This window comes from Channa argus, chromosome 20, assembly GCF_033026475.1.
Source record: "Channa argus isolate prfri chromosome 20, Channa argus male v1.0, whole genome shotgun sequence".
Taxonomy (NCBI): domain Eukaryota; kingdom Metazoa; phylum Chordata; class Actinopteri; order Anabantiformes; family Channidae; genus Channa; species Channa argus.
This window is the reverse complement of record NC_090216.1, coordinates 19,857,452-19,877,678: the sequence shown is the minus strand read 5'-3', so window position 1 is coordinate 19,877,678 and position 20,227 is coordinate 19,857,452. Positions and strand designations below refer to the sequence as shown.

Below are 20,227 nucleotides of genomic sequence, written 5' to 3'. Positions count from 1 at the left end.
TAAAGGCGTGACGTTCAATGTTGTTAGTGGTTATGCCCCACGGGTAGGATGTGAGTTAGAAGAGTAGGAGAAATTCTGGAGTGATTTAGATGAACTGATGCAGAGCATCAACAGAGGTGAGAGAGTGGTGATTGGTGCAGATTTAAATGGACATGTAGGTTAAGGGAACAGAGGTAATGAGAATGTAATGGGCAGATTTGGTCTTCAGGACAGGAACGCTAAAGGACAGATGGTGGTAGACTTTGCAAATAGGATGGAAATAGCTGTAGTTTACACTTTCTTCCAGAAGAGGCAGGAACATCGGGTGACGTACAAGAGCGGAGGTAGAAGCACTCAGGCGGACGACATCTTTTGTAGACGTTGTAATCTGAAAGAGATCAGTGACTGTAAAGTATTAGTAGGGGAGAGTGTAGCCAGACAACACAGGATGGTGGTGTGTAAAATGACTCTGGTGGTGAGGAAGATGAAGAGGACAAAGGCAGAGCAGAGCACGAAGTGGTGGAAGTTGAAAAAGGAACAATGTTGTTTAGTTTTCAGGGAGGAGCTGAGACAGAATCTGGGTGGTCAGGAGTTGCTTCCAGATGACTGGACCACTACAGCTAATGTGATCAGGGAGACAGGTAGGAGGGTACTCGGTGTGTCATCTGGAAAGAGGAAAGCGGACAAGGAGACTTGGTGGTGGAACGAGGAAGTTCAGGAGTGTATACAGAGAAAGAGGTTAGCTAAGAAGAAGTGGGACACTGAGAGGACTGAAGAGAGTAGACAGGAGTACAGGGAGATACAGCGTAAGGTGAAGGTAGAGGTGGCAAAGTCTTGTATGCTAGATTGGACACTTAAGAGGGAGAGATGGATTTGTACAAGTTGGCCAGACAAAGAGATAGAGATGGGACGGATGTGCAGCAGGTTAGAGTGATTAAAGATAAGGATGGAAATGTATTGACAGGTGCCAGGAGTGTGATGGGAAGATGGAAGGAGAACTTTGAGTTAATGAATGAGGAAAATAAAAGGGAACGAAGAGTAGAAGAGGTGACTGGTGTGGAGCAGGAAGTAGCAAAGATTAGTAAGAGTGAAGTGACGAGGACATTGAAGAGGATGAAGAGTGGAAAGGCAGTTGGTCCTGATGACAAACCTGTGGAGGTATGGAAGAGTCTAGGAGAGGTGGCAGTAGAGTTTCTGACTAGTTTGTTTAAAATGGTAAATGGTCTGCACTTATATAGCGCTTTTCTACCTATTGGCACTCAAAGTTCTTCTCATTCACCCATTCACAGTCACAATCACACGCACACTCATACACCGATGGGGGAGCTGCTATCACCGGGAGCAACTAAGTTGGGGTTCAGTGTCTTGCTCAAGGACACTTCGACATGTGACCGGAGGATTGAACCAACAACTGTGAGATTGGTGGACAACTGCTCTACCTTCCTGCACCACAGTCGGCGACAGTGATCTTTAACTCAAATCTTTAACAAGATCTTGGAGAGTTAGAGCATTCCCGAGAACTGGTGGAGAAGTGTCCTGGTGCCCATTTTTAAGAACAAGGGAGATGTGCAGAGCTGTGGCAACTACAGAGGAATAAAGCTGATGAGCCATAAAATGAAGTTGTGGGAAAGAGTAGTGGAAGCTCGGCTAAGGGCAGAGGTGAACATTTGTGAGCAGCAATATGGTTTCATGCCTAGAAAGAGAACAACAGATGCAGTATTTGCTTTGAGGATGCTGATGGAGAAGTACAGAGATGGTCAGAGGGAGTTGCATTGTGTCTTCGTAGATTTAGAGAAAGCGTATGACAGAGTGCCAAAAGAAGAACTGTGGTATTGTATAAGTAATTCTAGAGCGGCAGAGAAGTATGTTAGAGTGGTGCAGGACATGTATGAGAGCTGTAAGACAGTGGTGAGGTGCTGTAGGTGTGACATAGGAGTTCAAGGTGGAGGTGGGTCTGCATCAAGGATCAGCTCTGAGCCCCTTCTTGTTTGCTCTGGTGATGGACAGACTGACAGATGAGGTTAGAATCTCCGTGGACTATGATGTTTGCAGATGACATTGTGATTTGTAGTGAGAGCTGGGAGCAGGTGGAGGAAAATGTAGAGAGGTGGAGGTCTGCTCTGGAAAACAGAGGAATGAAGCTTAGCTGCAGTAAGACAGAATACATGTGTGTGAATGAGAGGGACCCAGGTGGAACGGTGAGGTTACAGGGAGCAGAGGTGAAGAAGGTGCAGGACTTTAAAAGTACTTAGGGTCAACTGTTCAAAGTAACGGAGAGTGTGGAAAAGAGGTGAAGAGGCGAGTTCAAGCAGGTTGGAACGGGTGGAGAATAGTGTCAGAATTGTTGTGTGATAAGAGTATCAGCAAGAATGAAAGGAAAGCTGTTCAAGATGGTGGTGAGACCAGCGATTTTGTTCGGCTTAGAGACAGTGGCACTGAAGAAAAGACAAGAGGCAGAGCTGGAGGTAGCAGAGCTTAAGATGTTGAGGTTCTCTTTGGGAGTGATGAGGATGGACAGGATCAGGAATGAGGACATCAGAGGGACAGCTCATGTTAGATGTTTTGTAGATAAAGTCAGAGAGGCCAGATTGACGTGGTTTGGACATGTTCAGAGGAGAAACTGTGAATATATCGGTAGAAGGATGCTGAGGTTGGAGCTGCCAGGCAGGAGGTCTAGAGGAAGAGCAAAGAGGAGATTTATGGATGTAGTGAGAGAGGACATGAAGTTAGTTGGTGTGAGAGAAGAGGATGCAGAGGATAGAGTTAGATGGAGGCACATGATTCGCTTGTGGTGACCCCTGAAAGGGAACAGCCGAAAGGAAAAGAAGAAGATTGGATTGTTGTAAATACACAGGTAATTTAGAAAATGTTATTAAAATCCTGCTCTGTCATTTGCTGTAACAGCTCACAGAATAAATAGTCTTTGTTTTGATACAGTGGACATAAGTTGTCATGTACGAATGCAATTGCACAGGAGTATGATTGAATCAATGTTTAAAGTGAACCATGTAAATTGTCAACGTTCTTGTTTATAATTCTGAATATATTTATGGGGAAACATTCTCACATTACAACAAGGAGCAAAAAAGAACAAATTGAAATAGGGAGCAGTGAAATTGTTTTTTTCTCGCCCCTTCACTGGGTACACCTGTACAATGCAACCAGTCCTCGATAGCAGACATGGACCTCTACAAATTCAAACCTTTTCATTTAGAAGGTGAATATGTGTTTCTCTCCTCCTCAAGGACTTAACTGACTCTGACCCAGAGTCATCCACTATTGAAAGGCTGGGGGCTGGACCTGGCTCAGGATTCAAATGGGAAAGCAGTGTAGGTGAACCCGCCTTCCAGCTATGCCTTCTTTATCTTGCTGTTCTTCTACCTTATCCTAACCTAAGCTTTATTCACCAACAATGGCAGTACTTCCCCTTCTGACCCGTCTATGGTCATTTTAGGCTGAAGTTGGGTTGAGTTTTAAAAAAAAATAAAAAAAATAAAAAATAATTATAAAAACCGAGTCAGATTTATTTTAGTCTTTTTTTGTTTGTTTTTTTGCTGTTTTGATTTGGTTCATTTAATTGGAAATGGAGCTCTCAACCCATTTGTATTCTTAGAAATCATACATTTAACTTCAGCAGTTCCACAAACACAAATTTTGGGGCAGTCATTTTATTTTCGAAAAGCGCGCAATGTTTGTTTCTAGGACTGCACAAATATAGGACTTGTTGATATTGACAAACTGTGCGTCATATATATATATATATATATATATATATGTATATGTATATGTATATGTATATATATGTATATATATATGTATATATATGTATATATGTATATATATATATGTGTATATATATATATATGTGTATATATATGTATATATATATGTATATGTATATATATATATGTATATATATATGTATATGTATATATATATATGTATATATATATATATGTATATATATATGTATATGTATATATATATGTATATATATATGTATATATGTGTATATATGTATATATATGTATGTATATGTATATGTATATATATATGTATATGTATATATGTATATGTATATATATATATATATATATATAGCCTTTTCAAAAAATTATTAATAATCAGCTGTTCCTCCCATTAATTATCCAGACTTTGACAGCCTGTCCATTTTTTCCCAATACATTGGAGGATTTACTCCTTGTTATCCTGCACTTTCGTTTTTTCGCTTACTTCTCTTACTCACTGTATGTCTCTCTCACTCACTCACTCACTCACTCACTCACTCACTCTCTCACACACACACACACAGGACCTGTGTGTTCGGATCTGTCAGTCTTTAAATATATTATTAGCAAACATGTCTTGAGTCATGCTAGCGAGCATAGTTAAAGTAATGTGAGAATACTGCTGGGTTGTTAAGGTTAATATGCAGTTGAACATCAATGTTAATCCTCCATTTTCTAAATATAGATGAATATTGAATGCTCATACTGGAAACGAGGAAAGACAGTTTTGACAAGAGGTATAAATGAACATAAGAAATTGCACATAGGAAAGATGAGCAGCACCTTTAGCAGTAGCCAAATCCCTGTTAGCTAAACCACCAGAGAGATGGCGAAACCATTAAGAGTGGCTAAAGGCCGACACACACTCAACAACCGTACAGCCGATTATGAATGTAATTTTGTTGCAACGACTGGTCAGACCCACTTGGTCTTGGTCAGTGCCAGTCTGGCTTAGTCTGCGCTGACAGTCAGCAGAGACTGGCCATTGAATGTGTGCTGTGTAAAGATTCTAGTCTTTTGCCTTAAAACCTAGTCTCTACCAGTCGTTCTCACCAAGGTTTTTTTTAAAAAGGTTTAATATTTAAGAACAGCATCAACGACCGGTGATGTCACAAAAGAGACAGACCTACAGTAATGTTACCTGCAGGTTTACCTGAATGTACATGACGAATGTGAAGACAAGCCCTTTCACAATATCAACACACTGGGAGAGATAGGTTTGTTATTTAAGTCACCAGTCAAGAGATCGCTACTCAACAAGGTGCAAACTAAGGGTAATGCAAAACCACAAGAAGGCAAGATTAGAGTTTGCCAAAAAAAAGCACCCACACCTGGACTAAGATTCTCTGGACTAATGAAACCAATTTATTCCCAAATATTTTCCCTCTGACTGCTCCCTTTCACGGGTCACTACAGCTTTCTTACACTGGCCGCTACTTTGCGCCCCAAAATTCTTTGGAGATCAACAGATTTCATGATACCGTTCACACAGTAAAAGCATCCAATGCCAGAAGCAGCAAAGCAACCCCAAAACATCTTTGACCGTAGGGACTGTGTTCTTTTCTTTGAAGGCCTCGTTTCTTTTTCTGTAAGCAGTGCCATAGTGTCCTTTACCAAAAATCTCTGTCTCATCTGTCCACAGTACATTCTCCCAGAAGGATTGTGTTTTTTATTTTATTTTTGGCAAACTCCAGTCTTGCTTTTTTATGCCTTTGTGTCAGCAGGGGTGACCTCCTGGGTGTCCTACCAGAGCGTTCCTTTTTATTCAGAGGGGGACGGATAGTGCTGGCTGACACTGTTGTACCCTGTGTCTGCAGATCATTTTGAATTGGTTTGGAAGTTAATTGGGGTTCTTTATCCACCATTCGAACAATCATTTGTTGTAATTTTTAATAAATTTTGCCCTTCCGTCCACGTTCAGGAAGGTTAGCTACAGTGCCAGGGCTATAAACCTCTTGATATTGCGCACAGTGGACACAGGAACATTAAGATCTCTGGAAATGGACTTGTAGGCTTGAGATTGCCCATGTTTTTCCACAATGTTTTCTTTCAAATCCACAGACATCTCTTTATACTTCTTTCTTTTCTCCATGCGCAGTTTGATGCACAAGAATGGGTTAAGTCAACTTTTCCCCCTTTTAACTGTGATTACTAAGAAATTGAATATTTCACTGGGCAAGTCAGTCACCTGATCTTAATGCAGTAGTGGCTGTAGCTTAGTTGGAAAGGCAGTCATGTCGAGTGGTTTGATCCCCGCTCCCGGCTACATGTGAAAGTGTCCTTGGGCAAAACACTGAACCCCAAGTTGCTCCTAGTGGATCAGGTAAGCACTTTGCACGGCAGTCACCACCATTGCTATGTGAGATTTTGGATAAAAGCATTATACAAGTGGCCATTTAGAGCAGCTTTTCACTCACTGAAGACTGAAGGCTGAAATACCCACAAACAAACGGCAGCTGAAGGCACCTGCAATAAAGGCCTGGCAAAGCATCCTGTTAATGTCGACTGTTCATTGACTTCAAAGAATTTCCATCCAAGTGTGAAAGGCAACCTTATATTTGTAATTATGTTTGGTTGTTCCATTATTTATGTGTCACACAAATGGGGGTTTGGTTATTAAAATGGCTCCAATTCCTGAATGCCACACCCAGTTTTCCATTTCTAATTCAATGGCACTTTCATGGTAAATGATCTGTACTTACCTTTTCCACCTATTGGTACTCAAAATGCTTTACACTGCTTTTCGTTTACCCATTCCCCCTCACAATCAAACATATACACTCACACACTGATAGGGTCAACATTTAGGAGCAACTAAGTTGGGGTTATATTGCTCAAGGACACTTTGACATGTGACCGGAGGAGCCGGGGATCAAACCAACAATTGTGGGCTTGTTGGAAGACATGTCTACCTCCTGTGCCACAGTCAACCCAGAGGCCAAATGCCAAAAACATTTTTTTCCCCAATATTTATTTATTAGGGGGGGTTTTAGTCTTCCACAATGTTCATACAGCACTGCAATAGTTTTAACAGTTTTATTTTGAATAATCATAAAACCTACATTAAAATAACCATGACAATAATCACAATCCATTCCAAATTCTTTGCAAATGATTTTATAACCCTTTCCAGATTCATGTGTAGCAACAGTTGCTACACTTGATTTAAAAATGTGAAAAATTGACCCAGGCATATGACAAATATAAAAAATCAAAATGATTACTCTACCGCTAACACACACAAACGCACCAACATTAAACTCTTCTTCTTCTTTTGCAGTCTGTAAAGGATGACCCACATTTTCATCATTTCCTACTCAGCCAATCTGAGAAGGTAAGAGGCACTATCCTGCTTAGCTTTTACGTCTGCTACTTATGAGTTATTTTTCAGGTTTAGTAAGGTTTAATAGGTTTTTAATTCAGGTTACTCTTCGGTTGCATTTATACACAGATTTTCCAGTAACCAAGTATTTTAAGTGCATGTTAACATGTTCCCTAATTAACGGAGAAAGCTGATTTCTCTGACTTTCCCACTTATTTAAGTGCATCTAAATGCAATCTAGCTCATTGCCAACACATTGAGGCATACACAGACAGAAAACCATGTATGCTCACCTTTAAACTTATGGGATATATGAAGTCCCCAATTAACAGGAAGAACTCCACACAGAGAGGCCAGGTGGTCAGGGATTCAAACCACAGCAAGGAAAATTGTTGAAACTAAGGAAAATTAGTTTTTGTAGTAGGGCAGAGGTGTCCATTGTGTATCCCACAGAAAACACTTGATGCATTTTTTTTTTATCACTGAGTGGTGCAGCACCATTTGTGGAATTGACTCTCACTGGTGTAGCTAGTAAATACAGAAGAAAAACATACTGATGGTGGAGCAGACTTCAACACAGTACCATTGACTTCTTCTACCTGTAAACGATGAAAGAGAGAAGCTGCTAACAAAGCCTTCTGCTTCTAAGAAAGATGGAAATTAGAATATTCTGAAGAAGGAAGATGAAAGAATTGTATTTGCAAACTTTGCTAAGAGGCTTTTGCTTTTGCTAAGGAATTTAGCATGATGTCACACTATCAGAGGAAACCTGCTAATCTATATGACATGTGGTCAGACATCCACCTACTTGCTTATGTGGCTCCACGGTAAACACTAAAATTGTCCTATATACTTGTAGCCATCAAGCCATACTAAAAGCACACCATTTTAGTAATTGTATAGGTACTCTGTATAAGCAAGTATTCAGATACAAGTACTTGTACTCAGTCAGGGGGAAAAGTGATATCACAGAATCCCCAGTGAAAACAACAATAATAATGCTGCTAACTTTATTTTTATGGCACTTTACAAGTCCTTTCACTTTTCAAGGAGGGATCTGCCATCAATGTAGTGTCTACAAGACTCCAGTACCCTGAAGCATGCCTGAAAGGTTATGGCTGATCCCACCTACCCTGGACAGAAAATCTGTAAAAGAAGAAAAAAAAACTAAACGCTCTAGCAAGAGGCAGTGTTCCATTGCAAATGTTAGAGCTTACTATGTCTATATTTATAGCTACTACCTATATTTGTGTTTTTTAAAAAAAAAATCATTTGTTATATTGTTGCTTACCAACTCACTGTGTAAATTCCTTTAATTTGAAAACCTAATTGCCAGTAAATGTATTTCTGAATTCACCTGCAGTGGATATGTCTTTAATTAAAAACCTCTTCGTTAAACCTCTTATTTAAGTTCCCTGGTCTACAGGGTTACAGCGTCACATAGAAAGATTTCATGCTGTGTTTATATTACCTGCACTATATACTGTTTTCACATGTCTATTACCAGATACCAATGGTGTTGATGATTTGTTTCTTAAGTCGTTCTTTTTTTATCTCCTGGTAATGTATGTTCCATAATGGTTATGGCACATAGTAAAACAGGAAACAGTGGGGGCGACTGCGACTGTAAGGTAGAGCGGTTGTCCACCAATCTCACAGTTGTTGGTTCAATCCCCGGCTCCTCCAGTCACATGTCGAAGTGTCCTTGAGCAAGACACTGAACCCCAACTTAGTTGCTCCCGGTGAATGTTGGCCAACTAGCACCTTCCCGGTAGGTGTATGAGTGTGTGTGTGTCATTGTGAGTGTGAATGGGTTAATAACAAGCAGTGTAAAGAGCTTCAAGTGTCAATAGGTAGAAAAGTGCTATATAAGTGCAGACCATTTAAACAAAGCTGTAGCAATCAGCTTTTACTCTGTTTTATTTAAAATTTGTCTATATGAAGTAGTTAAATTATTCTCTGCTTATGTTTCCACTTCAATCATTTCACAGCAAAGTCATCTCAAGGCACTTTGCATAATAAAGTCAAGATAATATAGATATGTAACACCTATTTCTGAATTTGATGTCAACTATCAACCATAGCGTGTATGGTTATGGATAGTTAACATCAAATTCAGATCCTCAGGGGAGAAGGAAACCTTGTTTTCACATAGATATACGCTTACCTTATCCTGAACCAACGTTAACCTAACCGGTTACCGCTGATTACTCATGATCCTTGAAAGCCTAACTCGCCTAACTCAACTCACTCAACTAACTGGCAGAAAGACAACCTCAAATTTCTGCCAAGATGGTCACACTCTCTTTATAGATACAAAATTTTATGAGAAACACTTGGCCATCCACATGCAAGATCATTTGGGTCTAAAACCAGACTGGATTCCACCACTGACCAAAACAAATCATTATTTTAGTGAGCCAAAAGCCCACCACTGTAAAGAAAAGGTGTGCACTAAATGTATAGTACAAGACAAATCAAGAGGATCATTGCAAAATTGCCCAGTCCCTCCTAGTATAAATTATTTGTATATAATGCTCTTATAGTAGTAACTGCTCTTGTATAAAAAAACTTATTTTACTTGACATTACCACATGACGTGTATAGATTATATTGATCACCTTTAATCTGATTGTTTCCTCTCTGCCCACAGCCAGCCTCATCAATGGAACCCATTAGCAAGCGCCTGAAGATTATTGAAGAGGTAAAACTATTAGTAAATATTAGTAAAAGTAACAACAACAAACTTTGCCGGATTAACTTAATAATTATATTTTTACTTGTACAAATTTGCCGATTTGATTTGCTGTACATTTTTAATTGTAAACTGCAAGTGTGTTAAATATTAACATTTTAGGAATCTATATTCTCCCTAAATACATTGTAAAGCTGGACTTGGTGTCCTTGAGTATGATAATAACAGTTTTGCTGGTGAATGTATAGGACACAGGGTCAACATCTATCCAAGCAGCAGACAGCACAGCCATCAATGGCAGCATCACACCCACAGATAAAAGGTATTACTACATTCTCGCAAAAGACAAATTAAGCTGGCAAACAGAACACAAGTTAACACCTGATAAATTCTGATTTTGCTCATGTTCCTGATTTTTATTAATTAATTTTTTTGTCATTTAGGAAACTTTTTAAATGTTCCTGCAAACAAATGCATGGGAAGTCTTGTATTTCTTTATGTTTTTCTTTTAGTGCTCATGTTTTGATTTGTTTTTTGCTTATCAACTCTCCAGGATAGGGTTCCTGGGTTTGGGGCTGATGGGTAGCGGTATAGTTTCCAACCTCCTAAAAATGGGCCATGTTGTCACAGTTTGGAATCGTACAGCAGAAAAGGTAAAATACCACAGTCACTGTCACACAAGAAATATCACTGTTCACTTGAATGGGATGAGAAACACAGATAGTAAACTGAGATTCAAGATTAAATGGGAATAAAGACAAGCAGTTGTATTTGGACAGCAAACGATGCAAGAGGAAAGTGGTGGGACACAAAAAAGATGCTTATTTGAGTAGAAAGTGATTCACATTTCACATTAAAATTATTGAAGCTGTTTACATACAATTAAGTAATTAGGTTACTTGAACAAATCTTCTTTCATTCAGCCTTTCACTTCCCTGTCTGGAGCAGTTCAACGTTGGAGAAAGCTGATTAGAACCCTGGTTAACCTGGCAGAGATTTAGTTGTTCTTTAGGAGAACTCTATCTTGGGAAATTAGGTTTTCCTAATCTCCTACTTCCATTCAAAAACAATCTTTTCTGTTTACATGAAACTTTGAAATCAGCTTTCCTAAGAAAGCTGACTGTAGCCTGGTTACTTAAGTGCATGTAAAAACACTGAATTTGTTGGTGGTGGTATTTTCAAACAGCATGACATTTATGCTGATGGAAATGTTTTTTTGTTAGTGGGGCCTGCAATCATGGGGGAAATTGTTTTATGAGGTAGGATCGACAATCGACATGTTTTGAAATGCAGTGTGTTTTGGACAGTGAATGTAAATATAATAGGGTAAACAGCGTTTTCTTTTTATATGTTGTCAAACCATGAAACAAGCATATTAATTTGCATTGGAATGTGGCTAATGACTCCTCCCTCCAGTGTGACCTGTTCATCCAGGAGGGTGCAAGGTTAGGCCGGACTCCTGCAGAAGTGGCTTCTACGTGTGACATCACTTTCTCCTGTGTGTCTGACCCAAAAGCTGCCAGAGATGTGAGTACCATCTCAATTAACAAAATTAGTTTCTATTTAGGCGTAAATCACTTAATTACAAGTATTGCCTTTGTGTCCATTTGCTCTCTAGTTGGTGTTGGGGCCGAGTGGAGTGCTGCAGGGAATCAGACCAGGCAAATGCTATATAGAGATGTCCACTGTAGACCCTGAGACAATCACAGAACTCTCACAGGTATACACAAAGACATATGCATGCAGTCACATGCATAAAAACAGAGTCAGGTGCAGAACTATTTCATCAGTAATACAGTTTTTTAAATTTTGCATGTATACACAGTGAATATAAACTAAAGCAAGCAAAATGTTAAGTTTAGAATTGTCATGGAAGTTCCATAAATTAAACAACCATTGATATTGTCATTTTTTATCCTCAATTTATCTTTATTATTTATGAAGTGGGTTCTTAGTGTTAAATTAGCATTTGGCATTTGATAACCTACATTCTCCAGAACATGTTTTAGCAGGTACTCTACAGTCACACTTTTGATAGTCACTTTGATTTTTCAATTATTAAAACCACTCAAGCCCTAAGCTATTTTTGTTTTATTTTCATCTGAACAAATGCCCTTAAATTTAATCAGTAATAGCTCAACAACTAAAATGAGTAACCTTGGACTCTGGATAGACATAACTTGAGAGAATTATCACCAGGATGGATAAACAACTCTAGAAAAATGGCACATTATTCTGCCTGTAGAAAATTCTAAATTAGAGTGACTGACATCCTTCTAATATTGAGTCAGTGGAAAAAGATGCTCTTTAACATGTTCTAAAAATTCTGACCTGCAACTCTACTACATTTGGTGCAATAATAGTGTTTTACCTTGCTTTCGTCAGAGATGCTCCATACAAGAATATTAAATTGTGTGTACGAAATTTGACATAAAATGAGAATAAAATAAAAATAAAATACAGTTAAAATTTTACAAATTTACAGATAAATAAGCCATATGGTAATGAATCAGAATATCTGATCTCAGAGGGAGGAATTTAAAGATTGATGGGCAGAGGAAAGGAATGACATGCTGGGGTGCTCAGTAGTCCACTTTGGTAGTAAATAGCAGTACTAATTTAGTCATTTGGATTCAGTGTATCAAACCCTTGTATTGTCTCTTGACAGGAAATCTGTTATTGTAAAATCAACTCATTTTTCCACAACAAATGACTCTCTGGAATATACTTTTCAAATAAAATAACACTTATAATAAATAAGATATTCAGCTTCAAGCCATGAAATATTTTTTTTCTGTCATGAATGAATGGGAAATATAATTAAGAGGTATATATATATATAATATAATTACAGGAAGGTGAGACACTGCTTTTATGAACCTTTGGTTGAGTAAATATAAGTGTATGGTGCAGACACAAAACTGAAATATACAATTGGGATGAAAGAGGGTTATTTGTTATCTTGTAACAGAGGGAGATAAGTGGTGGCCGAGCTGGATTTAAAAGTAATTTCAGTATATTTTTAATCAGTTACAATCTACACAAATGCATAGATTGGTCAGTTGCAGTCCAGGGTCATCAGCTCATCCACCCCTATGAGGGATGCACTTTATTATGAGAGACTATCCCTCAAAATGACCGTCTTCCTCTGTTAGAAATTTTTACAGTAGAAGCAGTTTTTCACATAGTAGCAGTGCATTACTGTATTGACTTGTTTTTCAATTTGTAAATGCCAGGTGATCACGTCACGGGGGGGCCGTTTTCTTGAGGCTCCAGTGGCAGGAAGCCAGCAGCTCTCCAATGATGGGATGCTGGTCATTCTAGCAGCTGGTGACAGAACTGTCTATGAGGACTGTAGCAGTTGTTTCCAGGCAATGGGCAAGACTTCCTTCTTTCTGGGTATGTCTAGTGTAAATGAGTCCATGATACAATGTACAGTTTAAAAAGGTGTTCACTTTTGGATATGCTGACAAATGGTTACAAAAAGTTAAAGTGGAGATAAATTAACAAGGTTATCAGACTCATCATTACAAGTCAGATGATCAGTCTTTTGGCATATTGCCTTTATGGGGTGGTTACAACTGTGGCACAAGAAAACAATATTAATAGAATATAAATTATATTTTTGCCCAAAAAGATAAACCTCTTGAGGTGTCTTTTTATTTCTTCTATTCTTTCTCTGTGTAACAAGAACAAAAAATAACAGTAACAAAATGCATCATAAGATGATGTAACAATACCAGGAACTCAGTTGTCTAGGATGACTTCAGAATGACTTTATTAATGACCTCATTTACAGTGATTATGTGCTAACCGCTCACTGGAGCAGACTCACTTTCAATTTCCTGTTTCTGTTCCTAAAGGAGAGCTCTGACTTCATTCCAGTACATATATATACAGTCTTGGTGTAACTGGTTATTAGACAAATAGAACATACAGCATGCACTTCAAACTATTGGGCAAATTTAAAAAACATAGTGTGAGTAAACACATCATAAAAGTTACAGTGTCTGTCCAGCTTTAATTGCTAAAGCTTTGAATAAAATCAGCTGTACTATTACATTAATAATTCTGTTCCAACACATGTGTAGACATGGGCACACTGATAGTTATTTTATGTGGATACTGTTGCATGTTTATCTTTTTATGTGTGTTTAAAATGTGTGAATGTGTTAAGGTGAAGCAGGGAATGCAGCAAGGATGATGCTGATCCTCAACATGGTGCAGGGTAGTTTCATGGCCACCATTGCAGAGGGGCTAACTCTAGCCCAGGCCACTGGCCAGTCTCAGCAGACCTTCCTTGACATCCTTTGCCAAGGCCAGATGGCAAGCACCTTTGTTGACCAGAAATGCCAAAGTAAGTCAACCGAATGGAAGCTTATTGAAATATTGTCTTGATTTACTTTTTTCTAATTTTTAATCTAAAATTTAAAAAAGTAAAGTTTTGAGCTTATGACTATATAAAAACACTTACATTAACTTATAATCTATCTAAATATTGTACCCTATTTCAGAGGTTAAGCTTATATAAACCATTCAACTATCCTCTTCCAGATATTTTACAGGGCAACTTTAAGCCCGACTACTATTTGAAACACATTCAGAAGGATCTGAGGTTAGCCATCTCCATGGGTGACATGGCCAACCACCCAACCCCAATGGCTGCAGCTGCCAATGAGGTACAATGAGGTGTTTTTTGTTGTTGTTTTTTTAAAGAAACTTTGCTTTTCTGTTTTACTGTGGTTATTGTAATTTAATTGTACTCTTGCTTGTGGTTCGCTTCTCAAGTGTGTGAATTTGGGTTTCTTCCTTTTATTTAGTTTAGAAGAACATGTATTTGGGGGTTTGGACTACTGGTTTGTCCAAATGGCATTAGAAAGTAGAAATGGAGGTTCTCTTATTTTTCACCCCCCAGTATTTCTGAACTTGTATAAAATTTTATAGGCTTGTCCATTAATTGAAATTATAAATGGTAGATTGGTTAATAGTCATTTGTTGAAGTTCTAATGTTTACTGTGATGCTTTTGAACATTGTGGTCTGCTTTTACAAAATCAGAAACACAGAAACTTGACACTGAACAAGCAAAATGTATGCAACATTTTACTGAAACTTTTTAGTGGCTCAGTTGTAGAGCATTGGGTGGGAATGCAGAAGGCTGCAGGTTCAAATCCCACCCCACCAGGCCCAACCACCAAGGGCCAACTTGGTGCCAGTCCCAAACCTGGATAAAAATGGGAGGGTTACTGCAGGAATCAATCGATATAAGTTGGCGCCTTGGACGGCAGCCTAAGTGCTTTGATGCGCTCTACTTTGTCTGGTTTTGTGTTTTAATTCATTTTTTGCCCCAATCCTTGTGGTCCGTAATCCAGGGAAGAACTCACGAACATCAGCGCTACTACCCCTGTGGATTTTTAGATTTTTTATTATTTCCAACTTTTCTAGCTTCTACCGTAGATTTACTTCCTATTTTGATCAAGACAGCGCGTAACAAAGTGAAGCCCTGCAGATAAGGTAAAACCCTCAGGTGTACTTCTGTGTCTCCACAGGCACGGATTATGCACCATGCTCCCGGGATATTCCTCTCTAACGTGCCCTCTCTTTGGCACTGACTCTGCCGTGAACAAAAACTAAGACTCTCAACTCTACTCCCTCCACGGAAACGCGGCTGTGTGATCTTATATCAGACTCTGCACTACAGCAGTGAATTTCAACTTTGCAGAGCGGACAGACACACTGAGCTTTCTGGCAAAAAAAGGGAGTGGGAATCTATTTTTACATCAATAGGGGCTGGTTCAGTAATCTTTCGGTACTGTCTCTGCACTGCTCCCAGACCTGGAGGCCTTCATCATTACATGTACGTCGTTTTACTCACCCTGTGAGTTCCCCTCATTCAATATCGTCTGTGTTCATTTTCCGATGCAAGGCAACGTGCATGAGGCGCAGCGCAAGCTGGCAGACAAGATACTGTGTGGAACGGACAAACCTGGGTGCCTTAGTTAGCTTGCGGCAGCTGAAGAAGTTTCACCTCCCCGTGAAGACGTTGATGAACTTCTACACTGCCATCATTGAATCCATTCCCTGCAGATCCAAGGCCAAGCTGCAGCATGTCATCCACTCTGCTAAGGTGATTGGCTGCAGCCTGCCATCTTTCCAGGAGCAATATATCTCCAGGACCCGAAGAAGAGGAGCCATGATTGCAGCAGACCCCGTCATCCCGAACGTGAACTGTTTCAGCCCCTCAGCAAGAGGCCCCAGTCCATCAAGACTAGGAGCTCACCCCACAAAAACAGTTTCTTCCCTAGAAGTGAACTTTTTCAAGTTGTACTACCTCCCATTACACACTCGTTTTCTGTACATAGCTTTTTTAAATTTTATTTTATCTCTATGTACATACTTTTACGTTTGTATGTTTGTAACCATTAAAGTGGGTTTCGGGTGATTGTCCTGCTGGAAGACCCATCTGCTGGAGACGCAGCTTTCTGACACTGGGCACCAAAATGTGCCTCAAAATTCTTTGGGGATCAACACATTTCATGATTCCGTTCACACAATCAAGGCCTCCAGTGCTTGAAGCAGCAAAGCAAACCTCCTCCATGTTTGACTGTAGGGACTGTGTTGTGCCCATTTCTTTTTCTGTAAACAATGTCCTTTACAAAAAGGTCTACTTTTGTCTCATCTGTCCACTTCTTGTTCACTTTGTGGTCTTTTTCACATAATTTTTGGCAAACTCCAGTGTTGCTTTTTTATGCCTTTTTGTCAGCAGGGGTGTCGTCCTGGGTCGCTTACCACAGCATCCCTTTTCATTCAGATGGGGACGGATAGTGCGAGCTGACACTGCTGTACCCTGTGTCTGCAGATCAGTTTTAATTTGTTTGGAAGTTAATCGGGGTTCTTTATCCACCATTCAAACAATCTTTCGTTGTCATTTTTCATTAATTGTGCTCTTTTGTCCATGTCCAGGGTGGTTAGCTACAGTGGCATGAGTTGTAAATCTCTTGATGAAACTGTGCACAGTGGACACAAGAACATTAAGATCTCTGGAGATGAACTTGTAGCCTTAAGATTGTCCATGTTTTTCCACAATTTTTTCTCTCAAATCCACACACACCTCTACACTTTTTCTCCATGCTCAGTGTGACACACAACACAAAGGTTGAGTCAACTTTTCTCCATTTTAACTGGTTGCAAGTGTGATTACTATATTGTCCACACCTGTTACTTCCCACAGGTATTTGTCTAAATACAAATTACAGGAGCATCACATGCTTGAAAAGCAATTATTTCTTACAAGTTTGTAAAGTTGCCAATAATTAATGAGTTCTGTTTCTTCTCTGTGTTTTTTCTGTTATTCCAGTACAAACAACAACAATAAAGATTTGAATACCAACTGCAATTGAAACGATTTTCTACGAGAAGGGTTGCATTTTCTGACAGAATTGCAAAGTTGCCGATTTTTTATTTATTTTTTTTTTTGGGCCGTGACTGTAAAAATTTGTTGAAATAATCTTTTGTTTTTTTATGTTCCCATACAGGTATACAAGAGGGCTAAGGCATTGGACCAGTCAGACAATGATATTTCTGCAGTGTACAGAGCCTACATTCACTAGACTGAGGCCTCTGGACTGAAGTTTTCTCCCTTGGAAACTAATCAGTTTTTAAAAATTGAGATATGTTAGTTTTATTTAATTTTGCCTCAGCAACACCTAACTTACTTGTCCATAAGTCATTGGACATAATTCCTTTTTCAGAGACTACCTTGGACAGTACACTGTAATGGGGAAACACATGCTGTCAGTGTTTCAAACAAGGTCTGCAGTTTATGGCTGGGGAAATTTGGTTATCAATAACTCTGTAAAAACAGTATAACTAATATATGTGGTTTGGTGAGAATGTGGGGTCTAGTGCCACTTTAAACACCAGTGTGCAGAAATTGCGGTCATGTTTTGTTAATGCAGAGACCCTTTTTTTTTTTTTTTTTTTTAAATATATATTTTACTTGTACAAATTGAATTCAGTAACAATTTCACTGTACCCTAAAGGGCAATCAGTTATGAATTTATTTAACTGTGATTTTTGCTTTTATTTTAAATATCCAGTATTCCATGAGAGAAAACAGCAACAACATGCCACTGCATTGCCTTAATCTTGTAATATCTTCAGTCTTTCAGTAATAGTTGTATTTATTTATCTATCTTCTTAGTTCTTGTTGCAGTTTAGTGTTGGTTTGTTTCTGTATTCAACCACAGGATTTATGCTTTTCTGTCGGGTAATGATGTTTCTTAAATAAGATAAAGACTGAGAAACAGATGTGTTGAAGCCTTAAAATGCAGTAGTAGTTCATTTCTCATCAAGAATTATGATTTTCCCATTTTAAACCTCTATTCCTTGTTTGGAAGCGTTCTTATTTCTAATGTGTGCGTGTGTGTGTTTTGTTTAATATATATTTCCTTGGAATTAGATGAATCCACCACTTGCTTTTTAACTATAATAATAACAATAGTGTACCATGTACCAACTTTAGACTCAAATGGGACACTACTACACTATTTAAAATTAAACCTATGTAACACTTTTACTAACAGTGTTAGTAATGCAAAGACAGAAACAAACGGCTATACAGTACGTACATCCTCAGCTCCACGATCAATTATTTTTGTTGCGACATTATTATTGACAAACTGTTACATCATCATCACACACACACACACACACACACACACACACACCTCATTTTAGTTAAAGTATTTATCAAGGCAAGAGCCCACATAAAATGTTAACATGGATGCTTTATTTGTTTATTGCTGTCCTCAAGCATTTTAGGTAAAAATAAAGGGGAGGTAATACAGGTGGTCACAGTTTGGACAATCTTAAATGTATAGTAGAGGTCCTCACAAGTCTTCTCAGTTTTTAGTATAGACAGCAAGACCCAATTTATGTTTGGAACTGACCAATAATGTGAAAAGCCATTATTATCAAGTGATACATTTGATCATGGCACATTACCAATTTATAAATCGTCTACATTAGTGTAAGTTTATTATTACGTATCTTGGTTACAATAAGTTCAAGATATTGTGATCAAAAATGTGTGTTGTGAAGTGTTTTTGTTTTTGCCAGATTGGTGCCAGTATATCAAATAGTTGATCTGAGCAGCCTCTGTTGGCTCTGATATAGTACATCAGAATTGCTTGTGAATTACTTTTTGAGGGGTTTAAATGGATGAGTTCAGATTATCTTAGAGTCTTTACCAATTGCATGCTTTTTGTTTTGTTAATTTATGCATTTGAGTGTGGACTTGTGAAGGACCTACTACATACCCTACAGCATTTGCCCAAAGCAGCATGGCATAGTTATGGATACTTTGTCAGTTGTATTATGCAGATGCAGCCACATACTCAAGCTGGGCCTGTTGGAATAATTTTCGTTCTAGCTCAAAAAATTGCAGTTAAATCACAATGACAGAAATATTTTAAGGCATCTGTATTAGCATACCGATTTGGGATTTATACCTTTGTCATTTTCAGATAGTCAGATTTTTACAGCTCCATGGTGGAAAATGCAATATGTAGGTTTATCCATATGGGAGGTATTGCAGTTCTCGTTTCCCCCCATTAGCTTTTTTTTTAAAAAAGGAACAAGCTATAGCTGTTCTTCCACTGTAATCCAGAATGACATGAAAACACAAAGCAGAACTTGGAGAGTGAGCACCATCATAAGACCTAATTGCTTCCATACAAGAGATTTCATGCAAAATCTCTGTTTCAACTATTTATCCAAAATCCCAGGAAATCATGTTGAAAGTTTTTAATTTAGGATACATGTGTAAAAAAACATACAAGTAGACAGTTGTACATAGCACATTAGGTCAAGAAAGGGTTTCTTTTACATCTACAATAACTGCGATTAATGAAAACTGCTTAATGTTTTGATTCTACAAAGCAACTATCTAACATCTGTCTTTATACTGTAGATTGTTCAGTTCAAGTGTAAATGATTTATTAATATGTGGCTTATATAATCTGGCTTATTGCATTGACATAACATTGACTTGTCTGCCATTAAAGGAAGGAGGGTGTAAGGTTTTGGGGATATTTATGATTTTGTGTACATGTGGAAATATAAAGACTTGTGCCGTTTAATAAATTCTCTGCTGATTACTGACTGAATTTTTATGACTACTCATGTTGGAGTACTAATTAGCATTTAGTAACATTACCTCTGAAAACCAACGATGGATTAGTCAGTCTTAATACTTAGATTTCTGCACCACCTGTGATTGTCAGCCATCATTTTAAATAGGGTAGCCAAAAAATCAGAAACACCTCCTAATATAATACACGGTAGGATGACTCCACCACCCACTATAACCCCAATAATAAATTCAATTAAACTTTATTTATATAGTGCCAATTCACATTAAAGTCATCTCAAGGCAAATTATA

The 20,227-nt window shown here is 38.4% G+C and overlaps 1 protein-coding gene across 6 annotated transcripts in view; it reads left to right on the top strand.

The window, feature by feature from the left end:
- The window catches only part of glyr1 (glyoxylate reductase 1 homolog (Arabidopsis)), a 37,928-nt gene extending 17,986 nt beyond the window's left edge, over positions 1-19,942 (top strand). The window contains exons 6-17 of one of the 6 annotated variants that reach the window (XR_010911870.1): positions 3,225-3,308; positions 7,048-7,101; positions 9,743-9,793; positions 10,033-10,106; positions 10,338-10,437; positions 11,201-11,311; positions 11,403-11,504; positions 13,021-13,183; positions 13,962-14,141; positions 14,339-14,463; positions 15,332-17,013; positions 17,140-17,309. Coding sequence is in view for 5 of the 6 variants with exons in the window: in XM_067488552.1 (XP_067344653.1) it covers positions 3,225-3,308; positions 7,048-7,101; positions 9,743-9,793; positions 10,033-10,106; positions 10,338-10,437; positions 11,201-11,311; positions 11,403-11,504; positions 13,021-13,183; positions 13,962-14,141; positions 14,339-14,463; positions 17,318-17,392 (1,119 nt within the window). In the remaining variant the exon portion in view is untranslated. The other 5 variants (XM_067488552.1, XM_067488554.1, XM_067488553.1 and 2 more) reach the window with 5 other exon arrangements.
- Positions 19,943-20,227: the final 285 nt, after the last annotated feature.